Source organism: Podarcis erhardii (genome assembly GCF_964252035.2).
Source record: "Podarcis erhardii genome assembly, chromosome: 12".
In the NCBI taxonomy this organism is placed as follows: domain Eukaryota; kingdom Metazoa; phylum Chordata; class Lepidosauria; order Squamata; family Lacertidae; genus Podarcis; species Podarcis erhardii.
Window position 1 is genome coordinate 33,339,948 of NC_138513.1, and position 14,904 is coordinate 33,354,851.

Here is a 14,904-nt window from a genome sequence, read left to right on the forward strand (position 1 = left end):
CTTCTGGCGAACCAGAGCAGCGCACGGAAACACCGTTTACCTTCCCGCCGGAGTGGTACCTATTTATCTACTTGCACTTTGACGTGCTTTCGAACTGCTAGGTTGGCAGGAGCAGGGACTGAGCAACGGGAGCTCACCACGTCCCGGAGATTCGAACCGCCAACCTTCTGATCAGCAAGTTCTAGGCTCTGTGGTTTAAACCACAGCGCTACCTGCATCCCTGACCAAGCCTTTAGGAGAGTGCTAATGAAATTGTTTTGCAGGTAATCAGATGCAAGTTCTGTGTGAGTAACCTGCTTACTGTGTGCATATTCCCAGCATTTTGGGCAGGATTTGGCAAGCAACATGATTGCTACAATGCTTAGAGTCAGCTGCCAGGGAAAGGGAAATTTCTGCACAATCTTCCTAAAACGATCCACCTTTCGACACATTTTAGTGCCTCATGCAAAGGTCCTGTTGCGCTTCAGTATCAAACCTGGCTTAGTAGGGGCAAGGAAGGCTTTGCATGCCTCAGGGCCTGTTCTGTTCCCTGAAATTTCTCCAGGGAAGGGTGCAAAGATCTTGCATCTAGAGAATATCACGTTCACTGAGGTTCCTGCATTGCTGGGGATTGGACTAGGTGACCATCATCATCAACAGAAGATGCCATAGCAATAAAATAAAATAAAATAAAATGTACTGAAGATAGAGGTAAAAACTTAACCATACAAAATACATTTTGGACGTTTACAGGACTACAATTCTATGATTTGTCAGTCTACATTTGTTTAGATGTCAGTAGATGCCTGAGCTGGAAGAGCTGGTGACTTGCTTTTGACTCAGTTTTGCAATTCTTATTCTACAATTTGGACCTGCTAGAAGTTTTCTAGTGTGCATGTAGCTACGGAATTTTAATGTGTTTTCTAACCAGATTCTTTGCAGCAAATGTCGTGATTCTGGATATTAATTAAATATACTTTTGTTAAGAGGATGCAGTAAATTCTTTCTCTAAGGTGAATTGATGTGAATAGCGTAGTTAGGTTTTGAAAGGAGATAATTTTTCATATTAGTTTGGATCCGTTGCCTGGGTTTATTCTATCTTAATATTTCCCCCTTTGCAGGTGGTTGTGTTACTGCAACGTCCCCCAGTTTTGTGACAGTCTACCTCGATACGAAACCACACAAGTTTTTGGGAGAACACTTCTGCGCTCCGTCTTTACCGTCATGAGAAGGCAACTCCTAGAACACGCAAGACAGGAAAAGGACAAGCTTCCACCTGAGAAACGAACGCTAATACTCACACATTTCCCTAAGTAATTTTGCTTTTGTTGTGAACTTTCTGATTATCTTAAAATGTATTTTTATTTTTATTATTACTATTATTATTATTATTTAAATTTGTATACTGCCCTTCATCCGCAGATCTCAGGGTGGTTCACAACATAAAAATATAATATAAAAGCGCAAAATACATAGTAAAAACAAAAACAAACTGATAAACTCCACCTCCCACAAAACATTTAAAAGGGTATCGGATGTTAATCAGCCAAAGGCCTGGTTGAAGAGGAACGTTTTTGCCTGGCACTTAAAGGTATGTCCTGAAGGCCAAACCTCTCTGGGGAAAGCATTCCACAAATGGAGAGCCACAACAGAAAAGGCCCTTCCTTGTGTTGACACCCTCCGGACCTCTTGAGGAGGAGGAACCTCTTGAGGAGGAGGAACATGCCACGGCTTAAAATTAGCCGCCCCTTCTTTAATACAAAAGAACTGAGTCAGCATGAGTCAGCGGCCTACAATGAATCGGCAAAGCCTACATGACTCATGCAAACCTTTATCTACCTATGTCTATAAATATAGAGTGGTCATTGTGTGTGTTGTGGGTTGGTTGGATGGTAGAAAGTTGGCTGCGTTTGGCATGTCTAAAGCGGTCAGTCGTAGTTGGAGAAGACTTTTTTTAGAATAAAATCAGCATTCTGCAAAGTACTCTCTCTCAAGGACTCTTTGTGCCGACTAGGGTCTGAGGACCAGGCATAGCAGGTCAAAACCTTTTCCTTTTCAAACACTGGCAGAACGCAAAGAAGGCCTCAGATGATGATCTCAGGGTCCAGGTTGGTTCACATGGAGAGAGGCGGTCCTTGAAGTATTGCAGTCCTGAGTCGTTTAAGGCTTTATAGGTCAAAACCAGCTCTTTGAATTGCGCCTGGGAACTAATTGGCAGCCAGCGCAGTCAGGCCAGCATTGGTGCAATATGCTCAAACCGTCTTGTTTTAGTGTATTTTTGGTCTCTGTGGAAGCCACCCAGAGTGGCTGGGGAAACCCAGCCAGATGGGCGGGGTACAAATAATAAATTATTATTATCATTATATTATTATTGTTCCATTGAGGAACCTGGCCACTGAATTCTGCACGAGCTCAAGTTTCTGTACCATCTTCAGAGGCAGCCCTATGCACAACACACGGCAGTAGTCATGCAGTAGAAATGTACATGTTGCCTTTTGTGGTTTGCAGGAGACAATCCATGAGCCTGGGTTTGGAAGTAGTGCTACATCAAACCATAGCTTAGCTCTGAGTAGTGCCAGGTCCTGGGGAAAGAAGGCTGCGGCTGCTCTCTTAGCTCTGGGAATCCCACTTTCCCCCCATTTACACTAAGACATGTTTAGCTTAGCGTTACGTGTGAAGTGGGCCTTTGTATGCGGTTCTGTTTGGGCATAGGCAGAAAAGCAGGATAAGAATGCTGTGAAACAAATATTTTAAAAAATCTCAGTGAAATTTGGTCTAGCTTTCAATTAAGTGATCTTAATGAATTTCTTAAGATATGTATAATGGATGTGTTATGTGATAAACATTGGCTCAGAACCTGAGTTTTCACTGTGTGGCTGGAGAGAGCTTCCGCTCATTGGAAAGCAGTCCTGCAGTGAACAGAAGCTCCTTCTGTTCACCGAGCAAAAATGTATACGCCAAGCCAGGCATTTCTGGAGTTGACCTGCTGTTAAAGTTGATGAAATTCATAACCCAAGATTTAACTCCACAAGGATTGGATTGAAATTGTTTCTGTTTAGGACTCAAAATGAGCTCCAAAGGTCCAAAACTTCATGGGTGGACAGCAATTTGCCAACTTCGCCACACCATCTTAAACCATAGTTGTGGTTTAATGTATGTGAGGATAATTCGCTTTAGCCTTTAACAGGCTGCATTTCATTGTATAATATATATAGAGAGAGAGAGAGAGGGAGGGAGAGTTATTCAAAGGACTTATCATTTAATATAAATATTTTATTCTGTATTAGTTGATGTGTCTGTGTGGTAGGATTTGAAAGTGGTCTTTTGTACCCTAATGAGTTCAAGTATCTATTGTTTCCCTTGATTTCGTTTTCAATAATTTAGCAGAAGCTACTTGCTTGCATTTTTAGACTTATCAACACAGTGCAGTGCATTACATAGCTTGTGACTTTATAAGTAGTGTGTCTTGCCGTGCAGCTTGGTGGGGAAAGCCATGAAGATGTCAGCTTACATAATAATTGTACTGTAACAGGAATAATTTATTCATGACTGCTTGCATTTCAAACACATTAGTGGAACAATAGCAAAAGGTACCATGTAATTACCTTTTTTTTTAAGCTGCCGGTTTAGCAAAGAACAAATTGCTCAGCAGTAACGTGCAGCTCTTTAATAGTGACTGCTTCATCATGAAGAAACATTGGCAAAGTGGTGTCTCTGATAAGATGAGTTAAATATCTAACGTTGCAAAGCTTCCACACACTCGGATCTTTCAGAGAACAAATAGGATAAGGATAAAGATAAAGATAGATCTTTATGCCTGTCTATCTAGGCTTGCTTCTCTTAGAACTAAGGGTGTGGGAACAAAAATTGTGAAAGTGAAAGAAACTGTTCTATGAGAATTATTAAGGGTTTTTCTTTTTAAAATAACCAGCCCTATGTCATTTTTGATGAGCTGGCTGTTTTCGCGCCATCTCATGGAACAGTTTCTTTCTCTTTCAGAATTTGTTTATATCCACTTGTTCTTTGAGAGTCTAGAGCAGCCTTCCCCAACCTGGTGCCCTCCAGATGTTTTGGACTACAACTCCCACCATCCCTGACCATTGATCTTGATGGCTGAGGCTGATGGGAGTTGGAGTCCAGAACATCTGGAAGGCACCAGGTTGGGGAAAGACTGGACTGGGAATTAGTTAGGGTGTACCTGAGTCTGGTCGCAGTGACATGTATTTGTGCCTGGTTCTCCAGTTGTACAGCTAGGAAGAGGAAGGTGCTCCAGAAGGTCATAACCACAGCCCAAAGGATTATTGGTCATCCCCTCCCATCTTTGGAAGAACTGTACGGTTCCCGTTGTCTTAGGAAAGCAAACAATATCCTGCAGGATGTATCTCACCCGGGATACAGTCTGTTTGTACTACTGCCTTCTGGCAGGAGATACAGAAACATCAAGTCAAGGACAAACAGACTGAAAAATAGTTTCTACCCAAGAGCTGTGGCCTTCTTAAATGCTGTAACTCGATAGTGTGACCTGGGAGTTTGATGGGTGTGGGTGTGGGTGTGGCTGGAATGTGGTTTGTTTGGTTGTTGTTGTTGTTTTGCTTTTGTTGTTTTTAAGGGATGGCATCCAATTTCGTTGCACTTGTGCAATGTTGCACTTGTGTAATGACAATAAAGAATCTATCTATCTATCTATCTATCTGTCTATCTATCTATCTATCTATCTATCTATAATCACAACAAATGCCATATTTCCACCACACTGAAGGCAATTATAGTTGACTAATGCTTCTTGGAGGGACGCAGGTGGCGCTGTGGGTAAAAGCCTCAGTGCCTAGGGCTTGCCGATCGAAAGGTCGGCGGTTCGAATCCCCGCAGCAGGGTGCGCTCCCGTCGTTCGGTCCCAGCGCCTGCCAACCTAGCAGTTCGAAAGCACCCCCGGGTGCAAGTAGATAAATAGGGACCGCTTACTAGCGGGAAGGTAAACGGCGTTTCCGTGTGCGGCTCTGGCTCGCCAGAGCAGCGATGTCGCGCTGGCCACGTGACCCGGAAGTGTCTCCGTACAGCGCTGGCCCCCGGCCTCTTGAGTGAGATGGGCGCACCAACCCCAGAGTCTGGCAAGACTGGCCCGTACGGGCAGGGGTACCTTTACCTTTACCTTTAATGCTTCTTGGAATTACGCTGCAAATCAACCTGAATGAGACTGTCATGATGTTGTGTTAGTAATGTGATTTTGTTGGCTTTGCACCAGAGGCAGATTGGCCCAGTTCAGACAATCATTGAGGATTTTGTAAAACCATGGCACATGAAGCTGTAAATGAGCACATTTTGCTCTGCTTTCAAGTGCTGAGTTTGGTGTGGAGAGCTTGGTTTATATTAATCCAGAGTTCAGTCTTACGTCTGAACCATGCGACCCGGGTTTATTGCCCTGGTGTGTTTTAACCGACTTTAAATCAGAGGTCTATAGTCCAGATGTAATAAGAAGAGCTGTGCTGGATCATATCAAAGACCTCTCTAGTCCAGCATCGCCAGTGGCCAAAGAGAAGCCATTTGGAAGGCCACAGGTAGGACATGAGGTAAATAACATTCTCCTGCTGTCATAAACCATGGTTTAGTGCATTCCCATGCAATATCTATTTAAAAAGAAGCCCCACTGAGTTTGCTGGGGCTTGCAGCCTCACATGAATGTTAAATCATTTTTAAAAAAATAATCATTCTTGCTGTGAGCAATATTTTCACACAAAATGAGTGACTCAGCTGGTCAAACTTCGGTTTAGAATTCTGAGCGAGTTCTTATTTTTCAAAGCAGAATTCTCAACAGACCTCAAGGAAAGGATTAAGCAGGCATATCCTTAATAGTATGAGGGTTTTCTAATATTGCATGATTATCATCTTAATGCATAGCCCGGTCAGATATTTCTATGTTTCAAAGGAAGCTCTCTGGTATTATTCCTAAAATGTGATCTGTTGCCTAGCAGGATCTGCATAATGGCAGCATAAACTTCTTTTAAGTGTTTGTTCAGATTTTTTTAAAGCTATTTTACAGGCCTAAACAGTGAAGGCTTTCCAGTATCTTCTAGCATAAATGTTCCTAGATTTTCTGTTGTGACCTTAAAGGCAGCACCTCCATGAATGAGCCCCAGGCAATGGGATGGGACAGGACAGAAGTAAAAGCTCACTTCTAACGGTTCTGAAGCAGGAATGATAAACCCAAGCCCCCCCACCTCATGCTAATGGACTACAACTCCTATCCTTGAGAACTGGCTGAAGTTGATGGCAGTTAGAGCCCAATGACATCTAGAGGGCTTCAGGTTCCTCATCCCTGGTATAGAAAATACTCCAAAACAAACTTGTGAGCTTCTAAGGCTGCAGCCCTGTACCTACTTACCTGGGAGTCAGACATATTGAACTGAAATGTACTTACTCCTGAGTAGACAAGGATTGGATCATTACTGTAGATGACTTTATACAATGTAGAGAAGGGGGGAATTAAAAAAAAACCATGGCAGTGACAACAATTGTCAGCAGTTGTGATGAGTAGTAATGCCAGCTAGAGTAGCTCAAGAATTTTTACAAGCATCTAACAAATGCATTAGATATATAAGCAAATGATTTCACATCAGTACTGTGTTTTTTCTCTCAGCTGTTACTAGGTTTCATCAGAAATGCAACGGACCATTTTTCCAAAAGTGTTTTTTGCTTGTTCAGCTTGTTCCTGTTTTGATAGCTTTCTGAAATTATTATTATTATGAAGCAAGGTATGTTTTTCTTGGTAGGTAAGACTCCCATCTATTAATGCTGCCTCAATTCCTGTGTTAAGGTTCCTGTCCATGCTGGAGGAAGAGGTGTACAGTCAAAGTTCTCCTATCTGGGATCCAGATTTCATAGCATCATCTTCTCGAAGTGCCCAACTAGGCATCCAGGCAGGTAAATGTAATGTGGTGCAGGACAGAATGAAAGTCAAATTAGGCATGGGTGCTATGCAAACAGCAGCTGTTGGGACAGCCTGAGCTGCCTGTGGGGTGGGGAATGGGAAAATTCACCCTTTCTCTTCCTGACTACAATCCCCTCTCTGAAGCTCCTATTTGCATTTCAAGGAAAGCTCTCATTAACACCAACTGGAGGATTCCCTGAACATGTAAATAGCTTCAGGGGGGCTCTACTTAGTGCTGATCATTCCTACATTCAGTGTTGTTTTCTTTCTGTCTCCTTGCAGTTATCAGCCGCCCCCCTGTGGTAAGGTCTGTTCCTTACAGTGCAAGCCCCTCCTCTCTAGAGCAACCCAGTGGTGGAAGTATGAGTCCTGCTTGCAAGGCTGCTTCTAGTCTGGACCCGAATCTAGGTAACGTGAAGAGCAGTGGAATTCTAGCTTTTTTGTGCTCAAGCTAGGGAATCTGCATGGAATTTCTGCTGAGCAAGCCCCATTGAATAGAATGGGAGTTGAGCAAGATAAAGCTGTCGGTGATGCCCCACGTTGATAGGTTATGCAACAAAAAAGATTCTAGCCATTGTACTACAGTGTCGGTGTCTGCTGTTAGTTTTGCTTCATGCTATTTAGAAGGCTTAACCATCACTCGGGTTGACCAGGACCCAACTCTGAAACAGTCTCTTTGGCAGGTAGGGGACGCGGGTGGCATTGTGGTCCAAACCACTGAGCCTCTTGGGCTTGCTGATCAGAAGGTCTGCAGTTCTAATCTGTGCGACTGGGTGAGCTCCTGTTGATCTATCCCAGCTGCTGCCAACTTAGCAGTTCAAAAGCACGCCAGTGCAAGTAGATAAATAGGTTCCACTATGGCAGGAAGGTAAATGGTGTTTCCGTGCGCTCTGGTTTCTGTCACGGTGTTCCGTTGCGCCAGAAGCGGTTTAGTCATGCTGGCCACATGACCCGAAAAGCTGTCTGTGGACAAATGCTGGCTCCTTCGACCTGAAAGCGAGATGAGTGCCGCAACCCCATAGTCGCCTTTGACTGGACTGAACTGTCCAGGGGTCCTTTACCTTTACTTTTACCTCTTTGGCAGGGCTCAACCCTCAGACCTATGAAGCAACTAAATTATGGCTTATCCACACTTATCTTTCTTCTGCTCTTTCCAGCCGTAGTCTGGGCTTTCCAGGTCTGTGTGTGTCCAACCAGTGTAGACACCAATCCGCAGAAAACTCAAATTAATGTTTGCTCTGATTCAGTTTTAAAGAGTGGGTTTTGGTGGGGAAAGCTCAGGGGAGAGGATGCTCAGACACAGATCTCTGCCTGGAAATTGCAGGGTGAAAGGTAAAGGTAGATAAGCCCTGAGTACGTGCAGAGTGACTTTCCCTCAGCAGATATTAGCCCCCGTATATTTGAAATACCTGTTGGAGATAAGAGACAAAGGATGCCCTTGGCAGCCCAGGCAAATCTGAACTCCACAATCTCTAAGAAGGCTTGCTGTGAGGTATGGCCTGTTGAATGTCTTGAAACAAGGACTGGGCTGCAAGAATTCAACTGAAATTGTCCAGAGAGGTGTGGTGGATGCTTGTTGCTTCTTCTTCAAGTGACCTGACTTCAAGCACATACATGTTTCGTGTGCCTCCAGTGAGCACCTTCTGAAGCCCATGTTTTGTTCAGGAGCAATTTGGAAAATCAAAGCTCATCTAAAAACTTTCATTCTGAATTGACAAAGCGTTTCTCCCCTTCCAAGTTATTTGATTCTGCAACACGCCCCCCTGCCCAGCAGTTAATGAAGCAAGTCAAAATGCAGCTATTTTTAGCTGATCCTGGCCCTAAAGTGCCAATCTGTCTCCTTGCAGCTTTTAATGCCATATGTGCAAAACGTTATACGATGGAAGCTTAACTGCCATTTTTGTTGATTCATGAACCAGAAGAGACATCTACTCTTAATGCAGCCATATATCTGTGTCTTCTCCTTCAGCAGGGATAAATGCAGCTGCAGAGAGGGAGGGAGGCAGGAAGAAGCATTTTCAATGGGAAAGAAGTACAGGGAGAATAGGGTTCAGGAGCTGTTCATCCATCCTCATCTTCCATCTCAGCAGCTCCCCTGTATTGGGAGTTGGGACAATGAGAAAAGAATCAAATAACTACACATAGTTTTGTGTGCAATTTCTCTTACATCACAGAGGGGAAAGGCAGGCTTGGAGACAAGCAACTTTTGTCACATTGACACAAATAGGAAATGCCTGTATACTCCACGGGACAGGAACTTGGGGTTTTATCCAGGGCTAGTCCTACTTAGAGTAGATCCATTGAAATTAATGGATATGAGTTTGTGGTGTTTGCTACTTCCAGTGGGCCTATGCAGAGCAGGACTGGCATTGGCTATAACACCCCGTTTTGTGTAAAGTAGTGATAATTTTTATTTTTAAATTTGTGTTGCACAACATGTAGGTGTTTATATACACTTTAAAAAACAACAACCCAAAACTATCATTTGTCCATATTTATTTATAAGAAGTGTGACTCATCTTCTACTTAAGGCACCTTAGAATGGATTTCAATAATGCACATGGATATAATCAAACCCACACAATCCAGAAGCTGTGAGTTCCCCTGGTATCAGATGGGGCCAGGGAAACTGGCCGTTAGAGCTGAATGTTCTTTTTGGGTTGGAGAAGCAAACTTTCTCCTTCAGACTGGGCTAGGCTGGCCCTCTAATCTGCTGGGGTGTTCATCCTGGTATCATAAACTGCTAAGAGGCTTTTTATTTCCATGGAGAAGGCAGAACCCAGAAGGGTCCAGCGAAGGCACCTGATTGATGTCACCAGGCAGAGAGTTCCAAAGTGTGGATGCTGCCACACTAAAATATTGATTTCTTACATTTCTTACGAGTAACATAATTTTGCATTTCCCCATTCTTTGAATGTCTGCCTTTTGACAGAGTTATAGCTTCTTTAGTAGTTTAGATTATTATTTCAATTGCTGTTGCTATATTATCCAGGGGAGAAGAGAAAAAGCAATGAGCCTTATTCTGTGGAGGATGCTAAGAAGCCAAGAGTTGTAGGAGACATTCCTATTGAACTCATCAACGAAGTGATGTCAACCATTACAGATCCAGCTGCAATGCTCGGTCCAGAGGTGAGACATGTAGTTTTCTCCAGTTTGCAAATGTGCCCATCAGCCCCGTAAGGTTGGCAACCTCTGAACTAGAAGTTGTCTGTAGGTTTTGTCACGCCTAGCTTCCTTTTATTTCAAGCAATGCATTTGTTCCCTTTCCCAACAGAATATAATAATTCAGTGTGACACGTAATACTGCCTACGGAATAGGAAGCTGCCTTAAACCGAATTAAACCATTGGTCCATACAGCTGAGTGTTTTTCACATGGATTAACAGCAGCTCCCTTCCTGCCATGATGTTCTTCCTGTTATCACAAACTGATACCTTTCCTGCAAATAGCAACTATGAAATGCTTTAAGTAAAAAAGGCTTCTCTTATAGAATAGGTGGTGTGGAACGGTAAAATCTTTAAGTGTGAATTCTGAATTTCATCAGAGCTCATTTAAAACAAAACAACAACATTGCTAATACAGTGGTACCTTGGTTCCCAAAAGGCTTAGTTGTCGAACAAATCGTCTCCCAAACGCCGCAAACCCGGAAGTGAGTGTTCCGGTTTGCGAATGTTTTTCAGAAGCCGAACGTCTGACGTAGCTTCCGGTTGAGTGCAGGAAGCTCCTGCAGCCAATCAGAAGCCACGCCTTGGTTTTTGAACGGTTTCGGGAGTCGAACAGACTCCCAGAATGGATTAAGTTTGGCAACCAAGGTACCACTGTATGTAGAAAGGGAGCTGATTAGTTCACCTTATCAAGATAAGTCACGGGATCACACCATGTCTCTAATCACATGGAGAAAGATCCAGTGAAATTAGTCCTATTGTAATCAAATTCTGTTGTTTTTCAGTGGAATTTCTAACACACTGAGAAATGTGTTCTGTCAAAACAGATGGAACACATTTCCAGGTGTGCTGTGTTCCCGACTGTGAAAACAAAGTAGCCAAAATTCTCAAATGTATACTGAACCTTTTTTCTTTTTTCTTCTTCCTTTCATAAAGCAGACTAATTTTCTATCTGCACACTCAGCCCGGGATGAAGCAGCGAGGATGGAAGAGCGCAGGGGAGTGATTGAATTTCACGTAGTTGGAAATTCCCTAAATCAGAAGCCAAATAAGAAAATCATGATGTGGCTGGTTGGCTTACAGAATGTATTCTCACATCAGCTACCCAGAATGCCGAAAGAGTATATTACTCGTCTAGTCTTTGATCCGTAAGTTTTTCCTCCCCTCTCCATGAGAAAGGTAGATTGAGAAAGGCAATACTTTATATTGGATAGATTTGGCTTCTAGAAAAAGCATGCTTTCAGATTTTATGTGGTACGTGGATGCAATCTTCAGAGCAGAAAAAGAAAGGTAAAGATGAACAATAAAGGTAGGTCTGCCAGATATGAAAGGCAGTTCACAACATGAAAAAATACAGGTCTCCGTTTTTATTTATGATATAATGAAATATGTAGGAAATGAGCAAAGAAAGCTTGATATATCAGGTGGCTTCTGCCAACATAAAAAATTGGAAAAAGTCAGTAATAAAATAGACCAATCCCACAAAGCTTGGCTAGACTGAAAAGTAAGGCTTAAGCACCAGTATTTACACTTACTGACTATAGATAGGTAGCCGTGTTGGTCTGCCATGGTCAAAACAAAATTAAAAAATTCCTTCCAGTAGCACCTTAAAGACCAACTGAGTTAGTTCTAGGTATGAGCTTTCGTGTGCATGCACACTTCTTCAGATGTGTATCTGAAGAAGTGTGCATGCACACGAAAGCTCATACCTAGAACTAACTCAGTTGGTCTTTAAGGTGCTACTGGGAGGAATTTTTTTATTTTACTGACTATGTAACACTAAACCATGGTTTGCTCAATGAACCCATTCGTAGTCCCACAGATGGTTTATTTTCTAGCTGTTCCTGCATTGTGCACCCTGTAGCCTGGTGACTGTTTGTGGGTGGCCAAACAAACTCTGGTTAAACAAGGTTGTTAGATTCAGGCACAATGCCAAACTATAGCCCAAATAATCCATGGTTCTTAAGCAAATAGCAAACCTTGACTTCACCTTATGGTTTGTTGCAAGATAAAGAATCCATTTTGGACTGGATTCAGGCATTCAAACATAGCACACCTGAGCTAGACAAACCATGGCTAGCATTATGTAAGAACCAGGCCATTGATTCATATAAATTAATATTTGTCTAGTTTAGATATTACTCCATTCTAGATTATGGTTCTCTAATATCAGCCAATAAAAATGTCTCCTTAGCTGTTCTTTGAAAGCCTCTTTCCACCTGCTTGACGGCATCTGTATTTCTTTATTATTTTTGGAGTCTAATATCTTCACCAAACTTGGGTTTCAAAAACCTGCCCCACTGTTAATATATTGTTGTTTGTATGTGCACCTGTGGTTGTTAAGATGATAATTTTGTGTTGGGAATTCAAAACTGTTCCTCAGTTTGAAGAAACAAGTAATTATTCAGTATAATGTAGAAAACATATACAGATCTGTATGATAGGGCGTTCAGATATTCGTTTGGAAGGGGGTTGGAAAACGCGGTAATAACCACTTCAGTTTAAGAAATGGCCCAATTTCCTGGGCATCTTTACTTTTTAAATAAAGTGAACCAGCAGCTTTGTTTCTCTTTAATATATTGCTAAGATCTTGTATTTACCGACTGTGCAGAGCATGAAGTTGGCGTCAGGTCTTTGCATCAAATGCTTTTATTATTTATTGCTGCTCTAGCTGTGGATGTGAGATATGCTAATGCTTATACATCACTCGCTGTGAAACAAGCCTGACATAAAATGTATATAACTCCAGGAAACACAAGACCCTTGCATTGATCAAAGACGGCCGTGTGATTGGCGGCATCTGCTTCCGAATGTTCCCGTCTCAAGGATTTACAGAAATAGTTTTCTGCGCTGTGACTTCTAACGAACAAGTCAAGGTAAGGACAAAGTCAGTGGCAGGGAAAGGCACAAAATTCACTGTACAATATGCAGGCGTAATTGCATTGTGTAGGGGCACATCCCATTTGATTAGCACACAGCCTTTCCCCTGACTTTGAGCCAACAGAAACAACTGCACATCTGCCCCATAGGCGGCGAGGGCGCTCCCACAGCAGGCTCATGCCAAAAAGGGCCTGGATGCAGAAATAAATGCCAGCTGTAGAAAGGTGGCCAAATTAAAAAAACACCCAGAAATTCAGCTTGTAAAAAGAAGAAGAAAACGTGTTGCGTTTTCGTCTCTACCGTTACGCTATTCTCCTAAGTGTAGTCTGGCTATCAGCAGAGAGCCAGAACCACGAATCCATGCATCTCTAAGAGGCATTCAGCTGTGCCTCTTATCACATGAAATGAACCACATAGGAGGAACTCAGAATTCACCTTTTCTAGAATGCCTTTCAGTCATGTAACGAAGTCAATATCAGTGTAACTGAACTAGTTGCATATTATTCTGCCCTCGCCTTTGTTCCCCACCTTCCTCTGATGCTTGCTTGCATATATCTTAGATTGTGAGCCTTTTAGGGCAGGAACCGCCGACGTCTGTTCTTTGTCCTTCCCCACCAGATGTGGGGAACCTTTGGCCCTCCAGATGTTGCTGGACTTCATCTTCCATCATCCCCAGCAAACATGGCCCATGGCCAGGGATGATGGGAATTTTACTTCAGCAACACGTGGAGCTCGCCACAACTAATGTACATGGGTGGTGGTAAGTAAGCACCGTATTTTTCGCTCTATAAGACGCACCAGATCACAAGACACACCTAGTTTTTGGAGTAGGAAAACAAGAAGAAAAAAAAAATACTGAATCTCAGAATCCAGAACAGCAAGAGGGATCGCTGCGCAGTGAAAGCAGCAATCCCTCTTGCTGTACTGGCTTCTGGGATAGCTGCACAGCCTGCAGTCGCTCCATAAGACGCACACACATTTCCCCTTACTTTTTAGGAGGGAAAAAGTAAGTCTTATAGAGCAAAAAATACGGTAAGTTAAGTTTCTATGTCAGTCACTGGTTAAATACATCGTTCCACAGTTCTGCTCTCCTGCCTTCGTCATAGCTCGTGATCATTACCCAACCCAGTTAACCCTTTCTTAACCCACAGAAATTATTCTGTTTCCTCCTCAGTCATTGCATATTACTTACGTGGCGGATGGGAGCATTAGGCAGGAAAATAATATGCACCATTAGAATGTTGTTGTTTTTGTTATTTTGCGATTCATTTTAGCTGATACATACCCAAAATTAAAAAACCCCTTTAAATAGGACATATTCTGCAGAAAAGTGTATTCATAGCGGAGAGAGACTTTATGATAGTAATAGACCACAAAACTGGAAAATCTCTGGTTGAAATCTCGACTTTAGCCATGAAATCGCTATTCTGTCAGTCTCAGTCTCCACCAGAAATATGGGGATACCTTCTTTTGAAATGATTACTGAAATAATATATGTGATGCACTTTGAACACCCAGGAAAAACTTTTAGGGTGGATTTCAGGGTAGTGCTGAAGAGATCCTTCCGTCAGTTCTGAGAGCAGGGAAAGCCCTTTTGAACTAGCGGGAGTCCTTCCACTGGCTTCTGCCAGCAGAACAGGGTAGTTGATTCCAGGTCTAAATATTCAGTCTAGGGCCCAAAGGCCTTTGTGCAGACTTGGCACACACAGCAGAACATTTAAACTTCCCTTCCCATTGCAGGGCCTGAGAGCTTCTACCCTAAAGTTTCTCGAGAGGCTGGGCTCTGAAGCAAAATTCAGTGTGCATGTGAAGTTGAAAAGGGAAAATCAGCAGCCCTTCACCCTGGAAGTCGGAAGCATGTTATTCGGCAGCCACACAGCATTCCTGCTGTCCCAATATGTTTCTTTGATTAAAGTTATTTTGTCCTCAGATTCTTACATATGAGCTCCAAGGTTTT

At 42.8% G+C, this 14,904-nt stretch overlaps 1 protein-coding gene across 3 annotated transcripts in view; it reads left to right on the forward strand.

The window, feature by feature from the left end:
- The window catches only part of KAT2B (lysine acetyltransferase 2B), a 41,587-nt gene that overhangs the window by 19,641 nt on the left and 7,042 nt on the right, over positions 1–14,904 (forward strand). For 2 of the 3 annotated variants that reach the window (XM_081882024.1, XM_081882026.1), the window contains exons 6-11: positions 1,101–1,292; positions 6,791–6,897; positions 7,187–7,312; positions 9,897–10,033; positions 11,004–11,215; positions 12,817–12,943. In XM_081882024.1, coding sequence (XP_081738150.1) covers positions 1,101–1,292; positions 6,791–6,897; positions 7,187–7,312; positions 9,897–10,033; positions 11,004–11,215; positions 12,817–12,943 — 901 coding nt within the window. The remainder of the gene's footprint in view (positions 1–1,100; positions 1,293–6,790; positions 6,898–7,186; positions 7,313–9,896; positions 10,034–11,003; positions 11,216–12,816; positions 12,944–14,904) is intronic. The other variant, XM_081882025.1, reaches the window with a different exon arrangement.